At 47.6% G+C, this 26,123-nt stretch overlaps 1 gene segment (V, D, J or C); it reads left to right on the top strand.

Moving 5' to 3' along the window:
• The first annotated feature begins 1,238 nt into the window (after positions 1-1,238).
• Positions 1,239-26,123, top strand: LOC120990849. The segment is given in 4 exon segments: positions 1,239-1,400; positions 1,491-1,799; positions 20,030-20,036; positions 26,021-26,123. Coding segments are annotated over 4 exon segments (504 nt in total).

Raw genomic sequence — 26,123 nt, 5'->3', positions numbered from 1 at the left:
GATTCGCAGTAAGTGCTAACCAGGCCCCCACCCCCCAAAAACTCCGTTCCCTCCCGAACTCCACACCAAGGTGACCAGGTTACCCTGGTGGCAGACGTAGGGAATGAAAAATATGATAAGATAAAAAAATAAACACCTCTGCTGGCACTGGTATGGGCCCCCTCCCTTGCTGAACCAGCTGCACAGGCGGTATGTCCGCCCCTGTTGCGGTATCTCAGCAGAACCGCACGTAAATGCTGCACATGAACTATATATAAATTATATTATAGGTATATCACACCCCTGGCTCGAACTGTTTTTTTATGGGGGCAACTGGTATATCACACCAGTTGAAATTCGTTGTTCCAATAGCGTCTGTCCCTCTATATAGCTGCGATATCTCAGCAGAACTGCACACAAATGCACTATATAGAAAGTATATCATAGGTATATCGCACCCCTGCCTCAATCAGATTTTTTGGGCACAAGAGGTATATCACACCAGTAGAAATTATTTGTTCCAATAGCGTTTGGCACTCTGTGTAGATGTGGTATCGCAGCAGAACCGCACACAACTGCTGCACAATACAAATGCACTATAATATACTTTTCATGTTAGAAAGTATATTATAAGTATATCACATCCCTCAGTATGTCACACCTATCGATAGCACACCTATACCAGTCCTTAAAAAGACTTTTGTGGCCCTATTAGCTAGCGTTTGGTGTCCCTAACAGTCTGTCCCTGCTCCACACAGCAACCTCTTCCTATACTGGCAAAGAATGAATATAAAATGGCGGCCAGATCAGGTTCTGATTTATAGGGTGGGGATGTGTCCATGTGCTGAAACGTCTCAATTGGCTGTCCTGTACCACCTGATGGATGTGTCATGGGTCAAAGTTCTTCATAATGTAAAAGAATATGGCGCCGGCGGACATCGCCATATGTTCGCCTCTTTGGCGAACTGCAAACAACTATGGAGCTCCAGCATGTAAAGGGCTTTGAGTACGGCCACAGGCAGGCAGTCCGTACCTCATTACCCAGCAGTGTATGGGAGGACCGATTCTAAAGGTGCCTCTTTCACATGAAAAGGTAAAAAAAAAAAATTTAAGTATAATACTAATATTATTTTTGGACAATCAGTTTTAATAAAGTGTATCTAAAAGTTTAGGTCACTTTATAATATATATAAATATACCATCCAGTTATATCTACAGCATCATGCACATACTGTATATGATAGATATACTGTTTTCTATATATGTCTGACAATATGGAAATGAAGTGACGTCACCTCCTGTTGTGTGACATCTCCTACATAATAAGCCAGTGCTGATGGATCACACATCACCTCCTAGAAGTCACCCAGCAGCCATGAAGACTTTCCTGCTCCTCTTTCTATCACTGGCCTGCTTGTCAGGTGACATTACTAGTACATTAGAAGAAAGATATTACTAGCGCTATGAGGAGATGATTACATGGATGTGACCTTATTCTCTGTATTTTCCAGGTGTCCAGTCTCAAGAACAACTTGTCCAGTCATCAGACCCAGTGGTGATAAAGCCTGGGAATTCCCATAAACTCTCATGTAAAGCGTCTGGATTCACCTTCAGTGACTACTGGATGCACTGGGTTAGACAGACTCCTGGCAGAGGATTACAGTGGTTGGCTTATATTAGATATGACGGGGGTAGCACAGGCTATGATGATTCTGTTAAAGGACGATTCACAATCTCCAGAGATAACAGTAATAACATGTTATATCTACAAATGGACAATGTGAAGACTGAGGACACTGCCGTCTATTACTGTGCTAGAGGCACACTGATAGAAGACAATGTCTGAGTGTGACATAAACTGATGGAAAGATTCCTCATGTCCTCACTAGGTGGCAGCACTAATCCTATAATATTGCAGTTAAAAGACCATGCACAAAAAATATAAAAATATATAGAAATATAAAAAAAGAAAGCAGACTGAAATATGCAGATAATGGTTCTCATTGAAGCATAATTAAAGAGACATTTTTAGCAACCTTTTAATCACATATTAGCCGTCTAAATGTGAACATTCTATGTCATTTTTTTTTGTCTAAAAAAGGTGTTGTAAGTTTTCTAGATATAATGTAATTTTGAAGTCACTCCATGTATTCTAGTCCTGATTCTAACTTCCTCTTTGGACTTTTAGCATGGCAAACAGCCTCACTTGACTTTCTTAGTAAGAGTATTCACTCTGACCAGAGAAAGAAGGGGGATGTGTCTCAATTAGAGCATCACATTTTATACTGATCAAGGGGGGAACTAACTCTCCTTAGGGAGAGAACACCTTCAACAGTATGAGGAGACTTATAGGCCATACATGCTCCTCTGGAATTCTGGGAGGGAAGGGCAGAGCTTGTTAAGAGCTCATTTGCATCCCTTCCCTCCCATTTTATACTGATAAATGCAGTTCTCTTCTCTGGGAAAGGGAACACTAGAGCTGCCACACTGTTATCCCAATTATACACCTACTAATATCACGAGGATTACTCTTCAGATAAAATCTCACCCTTACGGCGGCAGTAAACTGACAATGGATTACCTATGTATTTACGCAGTTTAATTATTGGGTTGGCTGCTGTCATGCAAGCGGGTGTGGACCCACTGCTTCACTAACTGGCTATACTGTGGAGGGGTGTGACTAAGCAACTACCTGGTCTTCACTGGAGCCTCTGATGGTGAGGATAGGCTTGGGCCGTTAGGGTAGTTTCCAGGTGCCACTCCAGAGCAGCCCCCGAGTCAGTGGCAGCTGACCAGGGGGTCAGAGATACTGGTGCGAGCACCGAGGGGAAGTATGTGGTAATCCAAGGAATAGCCGGCACCTGGACCAAAGGCGCACCCGCACGGGAAGGACACACGACCACAATATAAGTGAAATAAATCCCAGCGGGTGCTTGTAAGCGAACTTCAAGGTTTTATTATTTCATATTATATCCAATTAATACATGGACGCGTTTCAGCATATTGTGGTCGGGTGTCCTTCCCGTGCGGGTGCACCTTTTGTCCGGGTGCCGGCTATTCCTTGGATTGCTGCTCTGCTTTGGTACGTGCACGGACCTTTCTATGTCTACTACGGTATCGACTTTAAGTTTCAATGAACAGGATGCATCGAGGATACTATCGCAGGTGACTCAAATGAGCGATTTCCTTACGATACCCACCAGTGAGAATAAAAAGAGACACTGGGAACGGGAGCTATAGAGGTTAACCTCATATGAATTGCACGCTACTACACTAGCGGAAAATCACAAGCTAAATAGGATCCCGAGGGGTCAACGGGTTCATCTGCGCCCAACTTTCTTTTCAGATGATGTGACATATTGCAGCGACTTTGAAAAGATAATCAATAAATGTTCGCTGGACTTAATATTGCTGACGGTGGATCGCTTGCAGAAAGATACCTCTGAAATTACTGAACAAGTGGAGGCCACGACTCGACAGTTACAAGATTCTTTGAGTCCTGATGATTTTACAAAATTAAAGGACACAGTGGATACGTATATTTCTAACTATAAAAAAGATGTAGAGGAAAAGAAAAGGTCAAAATTCCTTCGTGATAACGAGGATTACCTGCTAAATAAAGTGTATAAGTGGCAGGATCCGCTGTTTCGTCCGAGGTCATTCAGAAGATCTTCACGCAGGAGCAATGAATCCACAAGCTCTGGCAGTGAATCCACGGGATCGCACGAGGTCCGTTCATCTTTTTTTCACAGGGGCAGCAGCCGGCGACCGCCAAGAAGAAACGTAGGGCGGGACGCAAACATCGGCGGCACTACAAAAGGGGGATCAGCGCAGAGTATCCAGACGCGCTTACAGGTACGGCTCCCTCATTGATAATAAATCTGTCATCTAAAATTATTAGTCCTACCCAGTTGAGGGCATTGGAGCGGAGTTTATCCTTCAGTCCCAGTAGTCATTTCGATAGGTTCCAGATGGACATTGACCTTGAGCAGTTCTATAGGAAGCTGAGACTTAAAGTGCAATTTTCTGACATGGAGCGATTTACGGCTCAAAACGATACTGGAAACGCTGATTTAATAACTGGATCGGGTAAACTTTCTCGGAAATCGTTGGGACTGAGGGTTAAAAGTAAATATATGCCTACCGAGAATTCGCATCCAGTAGAGGCATATATACACTTGGTGAACAAGGATATACAAACCCTGATGGACTCAATTGGGAAAAGGGAATTACACATGACACACAATGTGACATCACAAGATAGAGAAGCAATACGGTCCCTCATGGAAGATAACAGTTTAATTGTAAAGCCAGCCGATAAGGGGGGATCGATTGTTATTATGGACAAGAGCAAGTATGTTGCGGAGGTATTGCGCCAACTATCCAACTGGGGATCCGGTATTTAAAATCAGGGAGAAGATACGTTCTGTTGTTCAACAATATGTGGCTTTGACAGTAATAGATAAAAAAATGGGTGAGTTTTTGATCAATCAATCACCGGTGACACTGGTATTCTATGTACTGCCAATGGTACATAAAACGTTAATCGATCTACTGGGTCGCCCTATTGTGGCGTCGGTGGATTCAATTTTATCCCCTCTTGCGATTCTTCTAGAAAAAATACTAACACCGTTGGTTAGAAATACGATATCTTTTTTGTTGGATACCTCACAATTTTTAAAGGTTATCAGAGAAATAGGAAATGTCCCGGGAGATAGCTGGCTTGTCACGATGGATGTGGTCAGCCTTTACACTTCCATCGACCATGGTGGGGGTGTGGAGGCTGTATCACAATTGTTGCAAACTGATATGTATACTGATACACAGAGAAGCTTTTTTCTGGAATTACTAAGGCTGGTTCTGTTTGAGAACAATTTTATGTTTGGGGATAATTTTTATCTCCAGCGACGCGGGTGTCATGGTCTTACCTGCTTGCTGCTCTCCTTCGTTTGACATGTGCTGGCGGCCATCTTGGGGTCTGGGTTTCTTGTAGCCTTCCACCCTGCGGCTCCTCCTTCCCCTGGGAGGAGCTGGATGCCTAGCTCATATATATAGGAGGTCTGTGGCTTCAGTTCCTTGCTTGGTCCTCTTGTGTTCACATGCTTCTAAGACTGCTGCTGCTTCTGGTTCCTGATCCTGGCTTCGTCTGACTACCCTGCTGGTTCCTGATCCTGGCTTCGTCTGACTACCCTGCTGGTTCCTGATCCTGGCTTCGTCTGACTACCCTTCTGGTTCCTGACCTCTGGCTTCGCAAAGACTCTGCTCGGTTTCACCATCCGTTTTCAATAAAGCCTTCTTATTTTCATTTATCTCTTGTTGTACGTCTGGTTCATGGTTCCGTGACATTAGGACCAAGCCATGAATTCTGACGGTACAGGGCCATCCTCGCTACCCACGCTGGTTGCCAGACTTGATCAGCAGGATCACCTGTTGGGTCGGTTCGCTGTGGCGTTGCAAACCCTGCTTGAACGCACGGCTCATTTCGCTCCCGTTGCCGATGGGTCGGTTGTCGCTCCTGGGCTCGCTCCTACTGCCGCTCCGGTTGTTGCGCCAGAGTCTACCCCGACACCTGTTGTTGCGCCTGCGGTGTGTCGGGGTATGACCGGTTCTGCCCCTCTTCCACAGCGCTTTGGGGGAGAGCCAACTCAGTGCCGAGGTTTCCTTAACCAGGTGGGCATTTATTTCGAGTTGCTGCCACATGCCTTTCCTACTGAGAGATCAAAGGTGGGCTTCTTGATCTCGCTGCTCTCGGACAAGGCCTTGGCCTGGGCCAGCCCTTTATGGGAGAACAACAATCCGGTGGTTGCCGAGTTTTCCGGTTTTGTTGCTTCTCTTCGGAAGGTATTCGATGTGCCGGCTCGTGCTGCCTCTGCTGCGAAGCTCCTTATGTCCATCAGACAGGGTTCACGATCCGTAGCTGAATACGCCATTGAGTTTCGTACCCTGGCAGCAGAGGTGGGCTGGAATAATGAGGCTCTGGTCGCTGCTTTCTCTCATGGTCTCTCGGATGCCTTGAAGGATGAGGTTGCAGCTAAGGACCTACCAGTTGAGCTCGAGTCTCTTATTTCTTTCCTGATTTTGATTGACACCAGACTCAGGGAGAGACCTTCCTTTAAGGAGAACCTGCGGAGGTCTTCTAACAGATTGGTGCCTACGTTTGCTGTCCCACCCGTGCCTCCCTCTCCTCCCACGCCTCCTGGGGATGACTTGTCTGGGGGTGAACCCATGCAGCTGGGGTTTGCTCGCCTGTCCGAGGGGGAGAGGGCACTCCGGAGACGCGAGGGCCGATGCATGTACTGTGGTCTCGGTGGGCATTTTCGGTTGGCATGTCCGAACCGTCCGAGAAACAATCGTACCCTGAGATCCTGTCAGGGGCAGATCTTGGGTGGAGTCTCCTCGTCCCCGGTTTCCCGTGTTGACAAACCACTGATCACTGTTGTCCTCTCCTGGGTCGGGGGCTCGGTGACGACCCAGGCGTTGGTGGACTCTGGTGCTGGTGGTTTGTTCATTGATAGTGTGTTCGCTGCCGCCAATTCCATTCCTCTGCAGGCTCGAGGTTCCCCACTGGCTCTTGAGGCGATAGACGGCAGACCCCTTCTGCCGCCACACGTGACTCATGAGACCCTTCCAGTGGGGATAGCCATTGGTGCCGTTCACAGAGAGTCGGTCTGCCTCCAGGTTATTTCGTCTCCACACTACTCGGTGGTCTTGGGGTACCCCTGGCTCCAGAAGCATAATCCGACTTTCGATTGGAGATCGGTCGAGATCCTCTCGTGGTCACCGCAGTGTGGGGCTAGTTGCATCCATGGGTCTGTCAAGTTGCTGTGTACTTCCTCGGACTCTCTGTTGCCTCCTGAATACGAGGAGTACCGGGATGTATTCGATAAGGTGCGCGCGGTTGCCCTACCTCCGCACCGCCCATACGATTGTGCCATAGAGTTACAATCTGGTGCCGTTCCTCCTCGTGGCAAAGTCTATCCACTGTCGGTAGCGGAGAATGAGGCCATGGAGGAGTACGTGAGGGAGGCGCTTTCACGCGGACACATTCGCAAATCTTCGTCCCCGGCAGGGGCTGGATTTTTCTTTGTGAAAAAGAAGGGCGGTGAGTTGAGGCCTTGCATCGATTACAGGGGTCTCAATCGCATCACGATCAAGAACGCTTACCCGATACCCTTGATTTCCGAGCTGTTCGATCGCCTTAAAGGGGCCACGGTCTTTACCAAACTCGACCTGAGGGCGGCGTATAACCTGGTAAGGATCAAGGCGGGCGATGAGTGGAAGACCGCGTTTAACACCAGGACCGGTCATTACGAATCCTTGGTTATGCCCTTTGGGTTGTGCAATGCGCCCGCAGTCTTTCAGGAATTCATCAACGATGTTTTCCGTGACCTGTTGCAGCAGTGTGTGGTAGTCTATTTGGATGACATCTTGGTATATTCTGAATCCATGGAGGCCCACATTCTGGATGTCAGACGAGTGTTGCAACGGTTACGAGAGAACAAGCTGTTCGGTAAGCTTGAGAAATGCGAATTTCACCGATCCCAGGTAACCTTCTTAGGTTACATCATTTCCGCTGAGGGGTTCTCCATGGATCCTGAGAAGGTTTCGGCTGTCTTACAGTGGCCCCAGCCCAGTGGTCTTCGTTCCCTGCAGCGCTTTTTGGGCTTCGCCAATTATTATCGGAAGTTCATCAGGGACTTTTCCATGCTGGCCAAGCCTCTCACGGATCTGACCAGGAAGGGCAGTAATTCCCAGGTCTGGCCGCTCGAGGCCATCCGAGCTTTTGAGGCCCTAAAGTCCGCCTTTGTGTCGGCTCCGATTCTGTCGCATCCCAACCCTGGGTTGCCCTTTGTCCTCGAGGTGGACGCGTCTGAGACGGGAGTAGGCGCCCTTCTGTCTCAGCGTAGAACACCAGAGGGTCCTCTGCTTCCTTGTGGGTTTTACTCCCGGAAACTGTCTTCCGCGGAGTGCAACTATCAGATTGGTGACAGGGAGTTATTGGCCATCGTGCAGGCCCTCAAAGAATGGAGGCACTTGCTCGAGGGTTCGGTGGTTCCGGTTCTCATCCTGACGGACCACAAGAATCTGACCTACCTTTCTGAGGCCAAGAGATTGACACCACGTCAGGCCAGATGGGCTCTGTTCTTGTCACGTTTTAATTACGTGGTCTCCTACCTACCCGGTTCCAAGAACATCAGGGCGGATGCCTTATCACGGCAGTACTCCGAGCTGTCCAGGGAGGAGTCGAATCCGACTTCGGTCATACCTCCGAATCAGATCCTGGCCGCCATTCGCACCAGCCTGACCTCTCCCCTGGGTGAGCAGATTTTGGCGGCTCAATCTGGTGCTCCCTCTGGGAGACCCAACGGCAGATGTTTTGTGCCTGAGGAGTTGCGCACTCGGTTGTTGCGAACCTACCATAACTCCAAGACCGCGGGGCACCCTGGAAAGAATCAGCTGTCCTGGGCTGTTTCACGTCTGTTCTGGTGGCCTTCCCTACGTTCCGACATCGCCGCATATGTAGCGGCATGCTCCGTTTGTGCCCAGAGTAAGTCCCCTCGGCACCTTCCGTTGGGCCTTCTGCAACCCATAGCCACCGGGGAGCGCCCATGGTCACACCTGGGGATGGATTTCATTGTGGACCTCCCTGCATCCCGAGGCCATACGGTCATTCTCATGATTGTGGATCGGTTTTCCAAAATGTGCCACTGTGTTCCTCTCAAGAAGTTACCCTCTGCACAAGAGTTGGCCACGATTTTTGCCAGGGAGGTCTTCCGGTTGCACGGTTTGCCTAAGGAGATTGTGTCGGATCGAGGGAGTCAGTTTGTGTCCAGGTTCTGGCGCGCCTTTTGCTCCCAGTTGGGGATTCATCTCTCCTTCTCCTCGGCCTACCACCCTCAGTCCAATGGGGCCGCAGAACGATCCAATCAGGCCTTGGAGCAATTCCTTCGTTGCTATGTCTCCGATCACCAAGACAATTGGGTTGACCTCCTGCCTTGGGCTGAGTTTGCCAGGAACACGGCGGTGAACTCTTCCTCTGGGACGTCTCCCTTCATGGCCAATTATGGGTTCCAACCTGCCGTGTTACCGGAGGTATTCTCTCCCCAGGATATTCCGGCTGTGGAGGATCACCTTTCCGTCCTACGTGCTTCTTGGGTACAGATCCAGAAGTCCCTTGAGGTCTCTGCGCAGCGCCAGAGACTCCAGGCTGATCGCAGACGAGCGCCTGCTCCTTCCTACCAGGTCGGAGACCGTGTATGGTTGTCCACCCGCAACCTCAACCTTCGAGTGCCCACTCCCAAGCTGGCGCCTCGCTTTGTTGGTCCCTTCCGAGTGCTTCGCAGGGTAAACCCGGTAGCCTATGCCCTTGCGCTTCCTCCTGGCATGCGGATCTCCAACGTGTTTCATGTCTCCCTGTTGAAGCCACTGGTGTGTAATCGTTTCACTTCCTCGGTTCCTCGGCCTCGTCCGGTCCAAGTGGGCAATCGTGAGGAATATGAGGTGAGCAATATCCTGGACTCACGCCTGGTCCGCGGTCGGTTGCAGTTTTTGGTCCATTGGCGTGGTTATGGTCCAGAGGAGCGTTCCTGGGTTCCCTCCGCAGATGTCCATGCTCCTGCCTTGCTCCGAGCCTTCCACGCACGCTTCCCTCAGAAACCGTTTTGTGCTCCGCGGAGGAGGGGCCCTTGAGGGGGAGGTACTGTCATGGTCTTACCTGCTTGCTGCTCTCCTTCGTTTGACATGTGCTGGCGGCCATCTTGGGGTCTGGGTTTCTTGTAGCCTTCCACCCTGCGGCTCCTCCTTCCCCTGGGAGGAGCTGGATGCCTAGCTCATATATATAGGAGGTCTGTGGCTTCAGTTCCTTGCTTGGTCCTCTTGTGTTCACATGCTTCTAAGACTGCTGCTGCTTCTGGTTCCTGATCCTGGCTTCGTCTGACTACCCTGCTGGTTCCTGATCCTGGCTTCGTCTGACTACCCTGCTGGTTCCTGATCCTGGCTTCGTCTGACTACCCTTCTGGTTCCTGACCTCTGGCTTCGCAAAGACTCTGCTCGGTTTCACCATCCGTTTTCAATAAAGCCTTCTTATTTTCATTTATCTCTTGTTGTACGTCTGGTTCATGGTTCCGTGACAGCGGGACCGCGATGGGCTCGAATGTGGCGCTGCCCTATGTAAATGCGTTTATGGCATCATTCGAGGAGAAACACGTGTATACTGATTTAGATTTTCAACAGAATGCTTTGATTTGGAGGAGATTTATTGATGACGTGTTTTGCATATGGGCGGGGCCACTCGAGTCACTCATGGCCTTTCTTGATTGCTTAAATGGTTAAACTTCTCGTATCGCATTTGTACATAAGTTTCATCCGTTTAGTGCTACATTTGATCACATAGTACGTAAGCACTGGCCTCTTTTGGGGAGGGCATATCCCCAGGTTGTTGAGTTTAGAAATATGCCTTTGATTTGTAATAAACGTGGTTCAACCTATCGTGACAGGCTAGTTCATGCGGACATTGGCTCTATGAGGGCCTCTTTGACACAAAAAACTATTGGTAACCAAAAAAATGGTACTTATCCATGCTTGCATTGTGTGCAATGTTCCCATGTGATTGAAGGGGAATCATTTTACCATCCACATACTGGGAAAGCCTTTAAGAAGCCTTTAAGATTAAGGTTTTTTTTCACTTGTGATTCATCAAATGTAGTTTATTCAATTAAATGTCCCTGTGGATTATTATATATTGGAGAAACTATGCAATCTGTAAAAGATCACATCAGCAAGCACAAGTCCGACATTCGTTCTGGTAATGTATTACTACCATTACCCTCACACTTCAGTAAATTCCATCATTCAATTTCCCAACTAAGATTTCAGGTATTGGAGCAAGTCAAACGACACAGGAGAGTTGGAGATAATAAATCCCATTTATTGCGGAAAGAGGCTTACTGAATCCATACCCTAAGTACGCTACACCCAAAGGGGCTCAATAGGGAATAAGAGGTGATGAGGTTGTAGGCTGCAATATGGATTGATTTTATTAATTTTCTCTTATGGAATAATTTGTCTTATGAAAAGAAAAAGAAAAAATTCTTATGTATATTTTTTACTTACAGATAGCGAATCAAAGATGAAATTTGAGCTGCATCAAGTTAAGCTTCTATTTGTTTATGTGTCTATTGATTGATTTTTCTATTCTATTTATGGATTTATATATTGAGTATTGGTAAGGTGTAACATGATGATTTGTTACTTAGTAACTAGGAAATGCCGTTTGGTTGCTATGGAATCATGTGATCTACTGCCCGCAGATGGGCGTCTGATGTCATTGATTATGTAAATTGTATTGCTATATAAAGATGGAGACTTACTTTTAATTTCATTTGAAGTATGTGGTAAGGAAGACTGAAGTCAGGGCAGGCAGCGATCAAGCGAAGCCCGCAAACAAAATCCAAGGTAAGAGGCAGGCGGCAAACAAGCAAAATCCGATAAATCCAAAAGCAGGGTCCGGTACACAGAAAAGCAGAACTCCAAAAACACCTTCACACTAGGAACTAGACAAGCTAGTGACCATGAGTTGCTCAGGCATATTCCTGGGGCAGAAAGCGCCTTTAAATAAATCCTGCAATCCAGCCATAGGCTGGGGAGACAGAGGGCGGGTACGTGCTGCTTCACAAGGGAGGAGAGACACCCATGTGTAATACCCCAGAGTGGCATTAGCACTTCTGCACCCTACTATCTCTAATGGGCTAATTTCATGTCATCTGTGCATTTATTGCAAGTCCTTCACAAAGTGCATTCCTATGTTTGAAACTGTTACGTTCAAGTGTAGTTTACCTGGTTCACCAGTAGGTGTCAGCAAGCATGGCAGTGCTACAGTTACAGAGAATGAAACCCTTCTTTCCATTCTAACTCTCCCTCTAAGGAGGGGAGGGGACTAGTTAGTTAGAAGTTAGTAGTACACCCCCAGCTAGGGGAAGGGTGTGCAACAGGTGCACGTCCCTGCTGTATGTGACCCACCCAATCAAAGTGAGCCAGCTAGAGCACCCTAAGCTCTGCTGGGTATTGCCCCGATATATTTATACATAGTTATTAGATCAGGGGTGGTTAACCTGCGGCTCTCAAGCCGCATGCGGCTCTTTGCCTCTTCAAGTGCGGCTCTAGCGGTTGAGCTGAGAAGAAGCTGCGCAGCCCAGTATCAGTTAGAGAACATGGCACGCACCGCTCTCAGCGCATGCCATGTTCTGTTCACTAGCACAGTGGAGAATGAGGGAGTCCCTCCCAACCTCTCCACTGTGACCCAGCTGCCGCTGCCACTAATGGAGGGATAGCAGGTAGGAGAAGGGGAGGGGCTGTGGCCACTGCGCCACCAATGAATGTAATTAACATATTAATTCAAGTATAGGAGGCAGCAGGTGCCAGCAGCGGTATCACATACCAGGCACCCGGCTTCAATAACAGGGCATGCGATCCGCCGAACCACTCCTGAGGGGTGCCATACCACACCTGAGGGGTTAATTGACGCAGTACGGCGGATCACATGCCCTTTTATTGAGGCCGGGTATATGCCTCCTATACTTGAATTAATGTGTTACCCCCCAGTATTATAAATTCTAACCATTGGTGGCAGTTCCGATCGGAGCCCCAGCAGTGTCATTGCAGGGCTCTGATCTGTTACCATGGCAGCCAAGACACTACTGAAGCCCTGGCTGACCTGGTAAGCTCCCTGCTGCTATGTGTACTATGCACAGGGCAGCAGTGAGAGCATGAAGTCCTATTCACCCTAATAGAGCTCTAGCCCCCTAAGGGGGCTAACAGTAAATCAAAAGTTAAAAAAAAGTAAAAAAATAAAAATAAAATAAAAAAAAGTTTAAATCGCTCCCTTTCCCAATTTCACATAAAAAATTTACAAACAATAAAAAATAAACATATAAAACATATTACATATCGCCATGCCCGAACAAGTGTAAACTATTAAAATATTAATTAAGAAAATATTTCCTATGCGGTGAACGCCGTAACAGAAAAAAAAAATCACAACCACGCGAATCGCCATTTTTAATCACCTTGTCCCCCCCAAAAATAAGATAGGACTGCTCTATTATGGGCTGGACGTTCCATAATATATGGAATGCACACAGCTTTTTTGGTGTTTTATTTTTTTCTGCGTGGTATCGAGTATCGCAATACTTTTTTATGGTATCGAAATCAAATGAAAATTTTGGTATCGTGACAACCCTAGTAGGTGGAGAAGTGCACTATGACTTGACGCTGTGCGCATCAGATCACAGTGGAGACCGCGTCAGACCTGCAGAGTAGCAGGTGTCTGATCAGGAGCCCGGTGCCCGATCAGGAGAGGTAGGCGATTTCTTTAAATTATAGTTCCGAGCATGGGGGATCCGAGCATGGGGGATCTGAACATGGGGGATCTGAGCATGAGGGGGTCCTGATCTCAGCATGGAGGGTCAGATCTGAGTAATGGTGGTCTGATCTGAGCATTGGGGGTCTGATCTGAGCATTGGGGGTCTGATCTGAGTATGGGGACCAGATTTGAGCATGGGGGGTCTGATCTGAGCACGGGAGGGTCTAATCTGAGATGGGGGGGTCTGATCTGAGCACGGGGGGGTCTGATATTGAGAGTCTGATTTGTGTTGTCTGATCTAAGCATTGCGAGTCTTATTTTGGAGATCTGATTTAGAGTTCTGATGAGGATTGGGGATCTTATCTTAGGTCAGATGAGCGTTGGGGGGCTGATGAAACATATTTTTTTTTCTTTTCTTCTCTGCTAATGAAAAATAAGAAAAAATCCTCAGATCAGATGAAAAATATTTTTTTCATTATTTTTCTCCGCTAAAACGTAGGTGCATCTTATAGGTCGAAAAATACAGTGACTTATGTGTAACTGTATGCTTGTGGCTCCTTTTAGTCATACTTTTTTTTTTCTGTCTCTTTGTGTCTTTAAAGTTGGCAATCCCTGTATTAGATCATCCCTCAGTTGTCTTTTCTAAAGTGAATAACCCTAATTTTGATCATCTTTCAGGGTATTGTAGTCCACCCATTCCAGTTATTACTTTAGTTGCCCTCCTCTGAACCCTGTCCAGCTCTGCAATGTCTGCCTTGTTCACAGGAGCCCAGAACTGTACACAGTACTCCATGTGTGGTCTGACTAGTGATTTGTAAGGTGGCAGGACTATGTTATCATCATGGGCATCTATGATGCAACCCATTATCTTATTGACCTTGGCAGCAGCTACCTGACACTGGTTTCTACAGCTTAGTTTGCTGTCTGCTAAAATTCCTAGGTCCTTTTCCATGTCAGTGTCACCCAGTGTTAGCATTTAGTATGTACTGGTGACATGTATTTTTCCTTCCCATGTGCATAACCTTACATTTCTCAGTGTTAAACCTCATCTGCCACTTCTCTTCCTCTGCCTGTAATCTATCCAGATCCCTCTGTAGTAGTATACTGTCCTCTTCAGTGTTAATTACTTTACACAGTTTAGTTTTATCTGCAGAAAAAAAAGAAAAATGTAGCTTGAAAAAGTATTTTTTTAATGAATATTGAGTAAAAAAAACAACAACTTTGATGAAAGTGTCTCTTTAAGGGGGCTGCCCAAGCTCTAGATACTGATGACCTATAGTATTCTTAGAATAGCTCATGCTTGATATCTATCCTTAGAATAGGTCATCCATATCAAATCATTGGGGTCCGACTCCCAGTAGCCCCATTGATAACAGCAGCCACAAAAAGTAACACAGTGGACGAGAGATGGAAGCAGACCGCATTGTCCGCTGTGTGGTGGCCTGGTTACAACCCAACACGGCCATTACACAGTCGACGGAGCTGTCTAGTTCTGGCTGTGTCCACAGATATTAAACCCAACTGATGCCAGGGTGCCGGGGGTGAGACCCCATTGACCTGATATATTACTGACCTATTTTAACCACTTCCTTTAGAGGCATTCCTTTATTTATTCCGTCATAAAATAGCGTTATGGACAGTTGTAACGGAATCCATAACGCAATTCACCTTTTACCACCAAATGAAGTGTGAACGAATGTCAAAATATGAAATTCGCTCATCTCTAGTTAGAAGGTTTAGAATTTTAGAAGCAATTTTTGAAATTTTTAAGAAAATTTCCAAAGTCAGCTTTTTTAAGGACCAGTTCAGTTCTGAAGTCACTTTGTGGGTCTTACATAATAGAACTAACCCATAAATGACCCAATTTTATAAACGACACCCCCTTAAAGCTATTGAAAAATGGTTTTAGAACACATCAAGGGTTAACAATAAAACAAACCTCAATATTTATTACCTTCATTCTGCAGTTTGCCGAAACACCCCATATGTGGTCGTATACCACTGTTTGGGCACACAACAGGGCACAGAAGGCAAGGAGCACAATATGTTTTTTTGGAGAGCAGATTTTGCTGGCAAGGTCTGAGGTACCCCCATAGTAAAAAAATAAATAAATAAATAAAACCACCACATTTTGTAAACGACACCTCCCAAAGAATTTTTAAGGGGTGTAGCGAGCACTTCACTTAACAGGTGTTTCATAGAATGTTTAATAATTGGGTGTGAAAATGAAAAATAAAATTTTTATATTTTTTTAAAGAAAATTGTGCTTTCGGCCCAAACTTTCTTTTTCACAAAAGATAACAGGAGAATATCCTCCCACAATTTGCTACCCACTTTCTCCTGAATACAGTAACACCCTAATTGTGGTCGTAAACTGTTATTTGGGGATACGCCACGGCTCAGAAGTGAAGAAGCGGCATCTGGATTTTCTAACAATGTTTTTAAGAGCGATAACTTTTTATATTTTTTGTTGAATGAGCTGCTTGAGGGCTTATTTTGTGCAAGACAAGCTGTAGTTTTTATTGGCACCATTTTGGGGTACATTTGGCTTTCTGGTCCATTCAGAGATAAACCCGACCGCCCAGGACGTTTATAGTCAATGGGCGGTCGGGAAGTGGTCAAGGCTAGGTCATCAATATCTATATTACAGAAAACCCATAAGGCTCTGTTCATATGTGCACTGTTTTTTCAAAAGTAGGGTAGTCAGCAGCACTATAAGAGCTGATACAAACGACCGTATGTATTTTGCAGTCCGTTTTTGTTGCGGATCCATTGTAACAATGCCTGTCCTTGTCCACAAAATGTACAAGAATAGGATATGTTCTATTTTTTTACGGAATGGACATGCAGACATACGGACACGGAATGCACACGTCATTTCCATTTTTTGTGGCCCCATTGAAATGAATGGTTCCGCATACGGGCCACAAAAAAAAAAAGGAAAGGACACGGACAAAAAAGATGTTTGTGTGCATGAGCCCTTACTGTGACAGAAACTTGATGGAACAAATTATGTCATTTAGGCCGGGTTCACAGCAACGCTTTGTTTTCTGTTCTTCTGATCCGTCAGAAGAGCAGAATAAAGAAAAAAATGGATCCTTTTTTTAAGCATACATTTTGCTAAGTTATGAACATTTTGCATCCGTTTTAGCCATTTCAGATTTATCATACCTTCACCCCAGAATTCTGGTATCAAAAAGTCACAAAAATAGGGCTTTTGCGACTTTTTGCACTCGCTTGCGCTAAATTTAAGCAATTGCACAAAATGTTGCGACTTTTTGCATTTTTACACCACTCACTCCAGTTTTGTGTGACAAATACTCCAAAACCAGCCTCTGTAACAGCCGCACTACTAATGTCGACGACGCCGACAACCCATTAATTGCCTGAACCACTTCACAATGGAAACAAACCTTTTTATTTCGGAAAAACTCCCCCCACAACATTACCGCCACTACAATAGGAAAAAGTTCCAACAGTGCTAAAATTTTAACCCAACCTTTCCTCACCCAACTATCTTGCCATCCACCCGCATACCATTGACCTCCACAGTAAACACCAAAGCCACATCCCCCCCGCCGCATCGGAAAACAGCTTAATTATCGAACGAATCTACCACTTCACCCATAAACAGCAAACGACCATGATAATTATACAAAAATGAACTCCAAACTTGCAAATCCGCCCTCAATTCCTGACCTAACCTAATGTAATGATGCAGTGCCACTATACTGTCACGGATGGTGTACAGGAAACAAGACAATGCAAACGAATCTATGACTCACTGGATCCAAAACTAAGGAACAAAAGGGAGACCCCTGCATGAGACCTGTCACTCTCCCTGACTGCTCAGCCTATGCGAACACCCCAAAGGTGGATGGGCGCATATCCACGTACCTCGACTATCTAACACCTGAAGACCCTACAATAGTGAGGGGACACGACCACCGGCTCCCTACACAGACACGGAGGGAGTCAGGGTCATCTGGATCCAGCAAACAGAAAATCACAAATGAATGAACAGCACTTATCTTGTAGAAGACTGGGAAATAGGAACAGCATGCACACACACTCCAGGAAGTTGTATAAGCCGCAACCTAATGCATTATGGTGAGGAATTTAAAGGGATGCAATCAGTCCAAACACATGACAGCTGAGAGAGGCCAACGAGATGATGAACTGAAAACCAAAACAAAGAAACTCAAGGAGGAAGTTCTGAAAGGTTTCTGTCAGAGCTTCTCAGCTGTCTGGTTGTGACATATACCCTCCGTCGCCCCTGCTAACCTACTGCTAAAAACCCTCCCCGTAGGCATAATCCGGCACGCAAAATTAAGTTTTCCCAGGATTGACTGAAGCTCACGCACCTTAATCTTCTGCAACCGCCGCGCCCTTGCAACTTCCCCTTTCAAATCCTCCAGCTTATCCAGGGGCAACCTACATTCCATCCGAACCGGATCAAACTATCCCCGAAAAACGTAATTCTGTCGTCGGCCCCATAGTCTTTTCTGTAGCCAGAGGAACTCCAAACGAATCGAACAGTGCACTCAACGTGTGCAGCAACAATGAACAAACGCGCGAATCTAGGGGGCCAATACATAGGAAATCATCCGAATAGTGAATGATAGATTCACAGCCAGACAAATCCACTACCACCTATTCCAGAAATGAGCTGAACGTCTCAAAATATGCGCAGGACAGGGAACAACCCATCGGTAAACAAAGATTCACAAAAAATCCCCCGTCCCAAAAACACCCCAACAGATGCAAACAATCCAGATGCAATGGCAACAACCTAAACGCTGCTTCAATATCTGTCTTTGCCATTAACGCCCCTTTTCCAAATTTCTCCACGCCACTGCCGCATCAAATGAGGTATAGACCACCGAACATGAAGCCGGATCAATACCATCTTTGACCGACGACCCCTTCAGAAAAGACAGATGATGAATAAGGCGAAACTTATTCAACTCCTTTTTTGGGACCACCCCCAATGGCAACAAACGCAAATCCACTAGTGGCGGTTCCAAAAACGGGCCAGCCATCCTTCCTAACTTGACCTCTTTTTCCAATTTCTCCGTAACTACCTCCGGGTGTTCCATTGCCGACCGCAAATTCTTTTTGACTAACACCGCACCAGACGGTACAAACGGAATCCGAAAACCCAACGAAAACTAATTTGTGGCCCTCTTATCCTGGTATCTATCGAGGAACGGTTGCATCCTTTCCAGACGAACTGGCGTTTTCCCCTTTGCTATTGGCATCACCCCCTTTCTGCCTGCTTCCCCTGAAGCAACGAGTGGCTCCTTGGCTCCTTGGGACCCAGCACAAGTGGAGCACTCGTGCTTGAATTTGCATTTGGCTCCAAATTTACACCCCCCTTCATTGAATAGGAAGCACAATACCTTTGCGGACACTGCAGCAAAAACGGATTGTCCCCCACAACCTGATTCACCCCGAAAGGACTGACTCGACCTAACTGATTCCGTCACTTTCAACAACAAAGCGATGTCTTTATGATCCCATCTAATATTCGGGCGTACCACCTTCTGCTGCCTAAACTGCTTATTATAACGCAGCCATGCCAGTCTCCCATACACCCGGTAAGCCTCGCCGATAGCGTCCAGATAACAAAAAAGCGCAGAGAAACACTCCGGCGATTTTTCCCCGATCATGCGTGCAAATATCGTGAATGCCTGTATCCAGGGAATGTACGCGGTATCAAGCGATGTCTACCCTGTCCCTTGTCCTCTTTCTTACCCTTGTCCTTCCTTGTTCTATCCAAGTTAAACTTTTCCAAGGGAAGAAGGGGAAAAAAATCCACATACTCCCCTTTGCAAATCCGCTCCCTCACCTCCTGCTTCAAATGTGCCTCCAACGGGCCCTCAAAACAAACATAGACTTCTCCTTTTGCTTTATCATCCAACCTCACCGCTGCCTCCTTTACCGAACCACCCGCCTGCCTTTGTACTGATGCCGTGTTCCCCCTAATCCTAAAATGGCCCAGCCAGAACCCCCGGATCCACTAGGGCTTCCCGCAACTCCATACACTGGCAACGAGGACACCCCCCCATGCTCCAACTTGCTAACAATCCCACTAAACCACCCAACAACTGCCCTATCCCCCTACCCAAATCCGTCTCAGGGCCCCTGACCCACCCACTACCCGAACTAGCCACCCACTGAGCTAAAAGTCCCCATAGCATCTCACCTGGCTGCCTGGGTGCTGTGACCCCATCAGCCGTAGATCCTGCCTCCTGCTGTCCGGTCCTCTGCGCTGAACCAGGCGAATCGACCTCTAAGAGATGTCCCCTGGCTGAAGGGAATCCAGGGACGTTAAAGCTAGGATCTTCCCTCACTGCCTCTGGAGAGGCGGAGCCTTCCAACTCCTGCTGCCTAGGAGACAAGGGCCTGCTGCCTCCTGCCCGATGGCCTGCAGCAGCCCTGTTCCCTTCACGATACTGCTCACGCCGAGGGGCCCCTTCCTTGCCTGGACACAAAAGGGGGCCCGCCGTTCCTGCTCCTGGGGAGACCTGACATGGCCACATCGTGGGCACTGCCTACTGGCCATATTCCTTCCATGCCTTGGAGCATGGGGTGAGGCTTTACCCGCCACCCGCAGGCATCAAGGGTCCTGGGAAGAGCTACATCTGTGGCGCTGAGCCCGAGGGGGATATAGCTCCGGGATGATTGATGAAGGCTGAGGCGATGTAGATGCCTCTGCCACCCCCCTCAGCAACTGCTACACTTGTTTCCTGCAGCCAGCCGGTTCCACGGACAGCTGCTGCCGCCCTCAACTCTCCTAATACCGCATCCAGCTGCTCCATCGCACTGCGAGTAACTGCCTAACAACTACTAACTCTCGTTTTTCACCCAAAATGGCCCCTTTCTTCTCCAACCTTGCCTATTTAACCCCCCAATTCCTGCCCCCTGAAATTGAATGGCCCAATCCCTAACCTCCGGGGTCTCCCTGAACCAATCCCCATCATGTTGGCCTCCCCTAAGGGTACCCGCCTCCCAGTCCGGCCATTACTGGAAGTCTGACTACACGAGGCATTAGTATACGTTTTGATTAAAATGCATAGGCCCACTTACCATGCCAAGGTTGCCTTTATGAATGGGTACTTACTCTCAATTGGTGCAGCGCCACATGGCGACCACCGTCGCTGCAACACCGCGCCAGCAGGCGGTGCGACCCAGCAGTCCAAACCGCACCACTGCTGTCAGACTAAGCCCCATGGCACTATTGCTGTGGTGTTGTGCTGGAAGGTTTATGGGACCCAGTGCCAAGGTGGCTTTGTCTAGCAGGAGGGGTGGTGTTTGACTGGGTCCTGCTGCCTGCTGGATGCTATGTGGTGCCGCACCAAATTAGAGTAGGTCTCACTCGAGGAGGCAACCTTGGCGTGGTGAGTGGGCTTATGCATTTTTATTAAAATGTATACCAATGCCTCATGTACAGTAAGTATATCAGGGGGCTGTATACTATTTGTTACGCTGAGAAGCAATGTTAATTGCGCTGAGAAGCAATTATTAATCAATGCATAGCATGTGGATGTGTGATCCATGTTTTTCTCTGTTTTTGGATATTTTGAAAGAAGACCGAGGGCTGGGCCCAGTGCCATCTTAAGAGCATTATAGGCCCCCGGGCAATACAGTGCACTGGGGCCCTGTCTACACAATCACGCACTAGAATAAAAATGCAAATTATCAATAAGGCGATATTTATTGGTACTTTCAACAAAATCACGCCACTCCAACATTAATACCCACCAGCACCAGCAGTACCCACACCAGCATTACCCACCAGCACCAGAGTGTGTGTACATTTATATATATATCTATATTTATTTCGTTTTTTTAGTTGTATGATTAAAGTGGATGTAAACCCCCAAGTATGCAGTATAGCACCCTATAGTATACAGCACCACACAGTATGCAGTATAGCACCCTATAGTATACAGCACCACACAGTATGCAGTATAGCACCCTATAGTATACAGCACCACACAGTATGCAGTATAGCACCCTATAGTATACAGCACCACACAGTATGCAGTATAGCACCCTATAGTATACAGCACCACACAGTATGCAGTATAGCACCCTATAGTATACAGCACCACACAGTATGCAGTATAGCACCCTATAGTATACAGCACCACACAGTATGCAGTATAGCACCCTATAGTATACAGCACCACACAGTATGCAGTTTAGCACCCCACACTATACAGTACCCCACAGTATATAGTAGAGCAGTATAGACCCCCACACTATACAGCACCTCACTGTATACAGCACCCCAAACTATACACGATACAGCCCCCCACACTATACAGTACAGCACTCTACACTATACCGCACCCACAGTATACAGCCCCCCACACTATACAGTACAGCAGTATAGCACTCCCCCCACTATACAGCCCCCCCCCCCACACTATACAGGCCCCCCACACTATACAGGCCCCCCACACTATACAGGCCCCCCACACAGTATACAGGCCACCCCCCCCCCCCCCCACACACACAGTATACAGCCCACCACACAATATACAGCCCATTACACAATATATAGCCCACCACACAATATACAGCCCGACACACAGTATACAGGCCCCCACACAGTACACAGCACCCCACTATACAGTAGTTTACAGTATATTAAAATAACAACCCCATGTCACCTTTTTCTGATGTAATCTTTACACAGAAAAGCTCCACAGTTAACTTCTGCAACACTCCTGATAGGACCTGTGATGACTTCATAGCCATGTGACCAGTAATTGCTAGGTTACTGGTCACATGGTAATGATGTCATTAAGGTCCTAGATCAAAACTCATTAAGGTCCTAGAATTAAGATCATTAACACAGTACGATCATGATGCCTGTGTAGCCGACAGCCTGACACCCGGGGCAGTAGCTAGCAGGGCTCAAGAGGCAGCTGCCTTGGGCCCCCCCAGGAGCAACTGGGCCCAGGGCAGCTGCCCCTTTTGCCCCTTGGTAAAGACGGCCCTGGCGGCAACGCTGCTAAATGACGGTTGGGAAGTTGGCTGGTGGGTTCACTGGGCAGGCGGGCCCCCAGGCAAGTGGGGCCCCCGGGCAACTGCCCAGCGTGCCCATTCGAAAAGACGGCCCTGGCTGGGCCCACAGGTACAGAGGGTACACAATGCCCCACAGACCCCAGCAATTGAGTGTACTAACCAATATAGTGAAAAAGGAGCTGAGAATATATATATATAAAACAGATTGGTACACAGAGAATAACCCAACAGTAAATGTAACAATGCCTAACAGTAAACCAGTCAATTTGATGTTTTCCCCAAAGTCCGTTAAGCAGTGTAGCTGAACTTGTATGTTGCTGGATGAGTTCCTCGTTTGGGGGCACCCTAAGTATTGCACAATACTATCTGTACTCCACAGGTAAATGTCTGTCTCTTTAAATAAGGCTTCATGCAAACGGCCGTTGTGCAGCCGTTCCATACATTGGGGACCGCGATTTGGTGAGCGTGGTGACATCTGTGCAGGTCCTGCTGAATGAAGATCCTTCTATCTTCATTCAGCAGGACCTGCGCTGACGTCACCACGCTCACGACGTGGTGGGCGCGATTACGTCATAAAAGGTCCTTTTGCAGGTCCTGAAAGAAGAAGAAAGAAGACTGACAAGTTGATGAGGTGATTTATTTTTTTTTTTTTTTAACCCCTCAAGGCACATTTTAGTAAGCATTCTGTACTAAGAATGCTATTATTTTCCCTTATAACCATGTTATAAGGGAAAATAATACAGTGATTTGACTTTAATGGAATAGCTCATCCCTATCATCTCTTAGCAACCATGCGTGAAAAGCACACCGCATCCGCACTTGCTTGCGGATGCTTGCGATTTTCACGCAGACCTATTCATTTCTATGGGGCCTGCGTGGCGTGAAAAACGTTGAATATAGAACATGCTGTGATTTTCACGCAACGCACATCTGCTCCACACCCCCATTGAAGTGAATGGGTCCGGATTCAGTGCGGGTGCAATGCGTTCACCTGACGCATTGCACGCACGCGGAAAACTCGCCCGTGTGAAAGGGGCCTAAGACTTCCCTATTTGTAATTCACAGGTAAATGATGTCTGTCCCTTTGATTGTAGCTGTAATCCTAAGGGCTCTTTCACACTTGCGTTATTGTCTTCCGGCATAGAGTTCCGTCGTCGGGGCTCTATGCCGGAAGAATCCTGATCAGGATTATCCTAATGCATTCTGAATGGAGAGAAATCCGTTCAGGATGCATCAGGATGTCTTCAGTTCCGGTACGGAACGTTTGTTGGCCGGAGAAAATACCGCAGCATGCTGCGCTTTTTGCTCCGGCCAAAAATCCGGAACACTTGCCGCAAGGCCGGATCCGGAATTAATGCCCATTGGAAAGCATTGATCCGGATCCGGCCTTAAGCTAAACGTTGTTTCGGCGCATTGCCGGAGCCGACATTTAGCTTTTTCTGAATGGTTACCATGGCTGCCGGGAGGCTAAAGTCCTGGCAGCCATGGTAAGTGTAGTGGGGAGCGGGGGAGCAGTGTACTTACCGTCCGTGCGGCTCCCCGGGCGCTCCAGAGTGACGTCAGGGCGCCCCAAGCGCATGGATCACGTGATCGCATGGATCACGTCATCCATGCGCATGGGGCGCTCTGACGTCATTCGTGAGCGCCCCAGGAGCCGCACGGACTGTAAGTATACCACTCCCCCGCTCCCCGCTCCTACTATGGCAACCAGGACTTTAATAGCGTCCTGGGTGCCATAGTAACACTGAAAGCATTTGGAAGACGGCTCCGTCTTCAAATGCTTTCAGTACACTTGCGTTTTTCCGGATCCGGCAGGCACCTCCGGCAACGGAAGTGCATGCCGGATCCCAACAACGCAAGTGTGAAAGAGGCCTTACTCCAGCTCCCAGTATATAACACCCTATGAGCAGCAAGTGTGATAAGAAGGTGTCAGCGTATAAGTCCCTTAGGGCTATGCTTTAGCTTGCAGCCTGTACTCCGCAATGTAATTCTACTTGGTGCGTTATGACAAGTGCCACTTCAACAGTGTGGTGCAATGTGACGTGGCAAAGCCGCACTTACAGTTCGTTGAACGGTTCTTGGTGCTTTTCCTTATTTCCTGGTCCCCTCCAGAACTGGATCCTAAAGACACTGGATCCTGAGGTTGTCGCTGTAAACCAACCCTCCGTGCTGTCGGCAGTCTCCACCCCGAGCCAGTCCATTCACTTCTAGAATCAGCAGAGCTGCTCCTTTCTGTTTACCAGTACCACCAAACACAGCCTCTGTCTGGGCACTTTCTGCTCCTCCAGGAACCTCCTCCCATTACACAGGGAGAGTGTGATGCAATAAGTGATTTGCTCAGTGCAGTGTCAAACCTGCATTTTCAGTTTGCTAACACACTTGTAAGAAGAAAGCCCAGAAATTAGCCATCTTTCAACTTTGCAAACCAAATACAGTAGGTTTATAGTATTCCTCTAATAGGCAGCTCTCCCCTTGGCACGGTTTTGCTCTGAGGCTGGGTTCGAAGATGTCTGGGGATACCTAGGACAGGGGAAAAGAGCCTTTTCATGCATTAGTAAAGCAGGTAAATCTATGTCCAGAATAGACCTTGCCTTGATAAATAGAAAATATGTGAGACTGGTAAAGCAAATGAAGTATGAAACAAAGTCATTCTCGGACCATTTGCCAATACTCCTTGAACTTTGTCTGACTCAGGAGAGATACATACAGAGACCCCCATTCAGATTAAACCCTTATTGGTTATCAGTAATAAAGAGACATGAAATAATTCAAAATGAAATTTACCGATTTTGGGATAACAACTATGGCTCAGCCAGGGCCGTAGATAATTTTTTTCCGGGGGGGTTCAGCTTTCTCGAATTATAAGAGTCATCATCCACATGCACAGATATCTGCCCCCCCCCCCCCCCCCATAACAGTGTCCCTGACAGTGTCTTTGACAGTGTCCCTATTGTAAGACGGACCGGCCGTTCCTTATGTAAGTGACTAAGTGAGATACTTGTGCAAAGTATATGTACTACTACTATCTAATAATCTATCACTAACTTACTGGGACTGGGACTGTCAGGACTCCAGATAGGCTCCAGGCTGGCTCCAGGCTCTTCAAACACTAAAACTAGGCGGCCGGCGGCAGCGTAACGTGACGTCACTCACTACGTCACGCCGCAGGCGAATGCTCCTCCCACTTTATTAATGAAGGCGGAGCAGGCGCGTGACGTCAGAGTGAGTGACGTTACGTGACCGGCCGCCGGGAGACGGAGTCACGGAGGCGGAGCACAGGAGCAGTGGGGGTGGACTGAATACACTGTCTACAGTATGTGTCTTTGTGTCATAGTTACCATCTGTGCGGTCGCCAGTCGGACACTAGTGCAGGGCTGGCAGGCGGCAGTGCAGGAGGCGGAGCACAGGGGTGTGATTAGGGTGTGCCCAGGCACACCCGGCACACCCCGTGCGCATGCCTATGCTGCCCGCCCTACAGCCTCCATCACCTCTCTGTGTGCCGCACTGCCTGCTCCGCTATTGCAGGCAGCGGCACGCCCGGGCCGTTCTCTGGCAGGTTAGGAGGACAGACACTCTGGGGGGGTTTGAACCCCCTTATCCCCCCCCTTATCTACGCCCCTGATATGGAGCAATATTTACAACAACTGGGGCTTCCCCAGTTAGAGTTAAAGGACAGGGAAATGTTGGATCGGCCTATCTGTTTGGAGGAGTTGCGATCGATACTTCCATTGCTGAAATATAA

This window comes from Bufo bufo, chromosome 2 (genome assembly GCF_905171765.1).
Source record: "Bufo bufo chromosome 2, aBufBuf1.1, whole genome shotgun sequence".
Lineage (NCBI taxonomy): Eukaryota > Metazoa > Chordata > Amphibia > Anura > Bufonidae > Bufo > Bufo bufo.
Note: the sequence above shows the minus strand (reverse complement) of the source record. Positions and strands in the feature narration are given on the sequence as shown.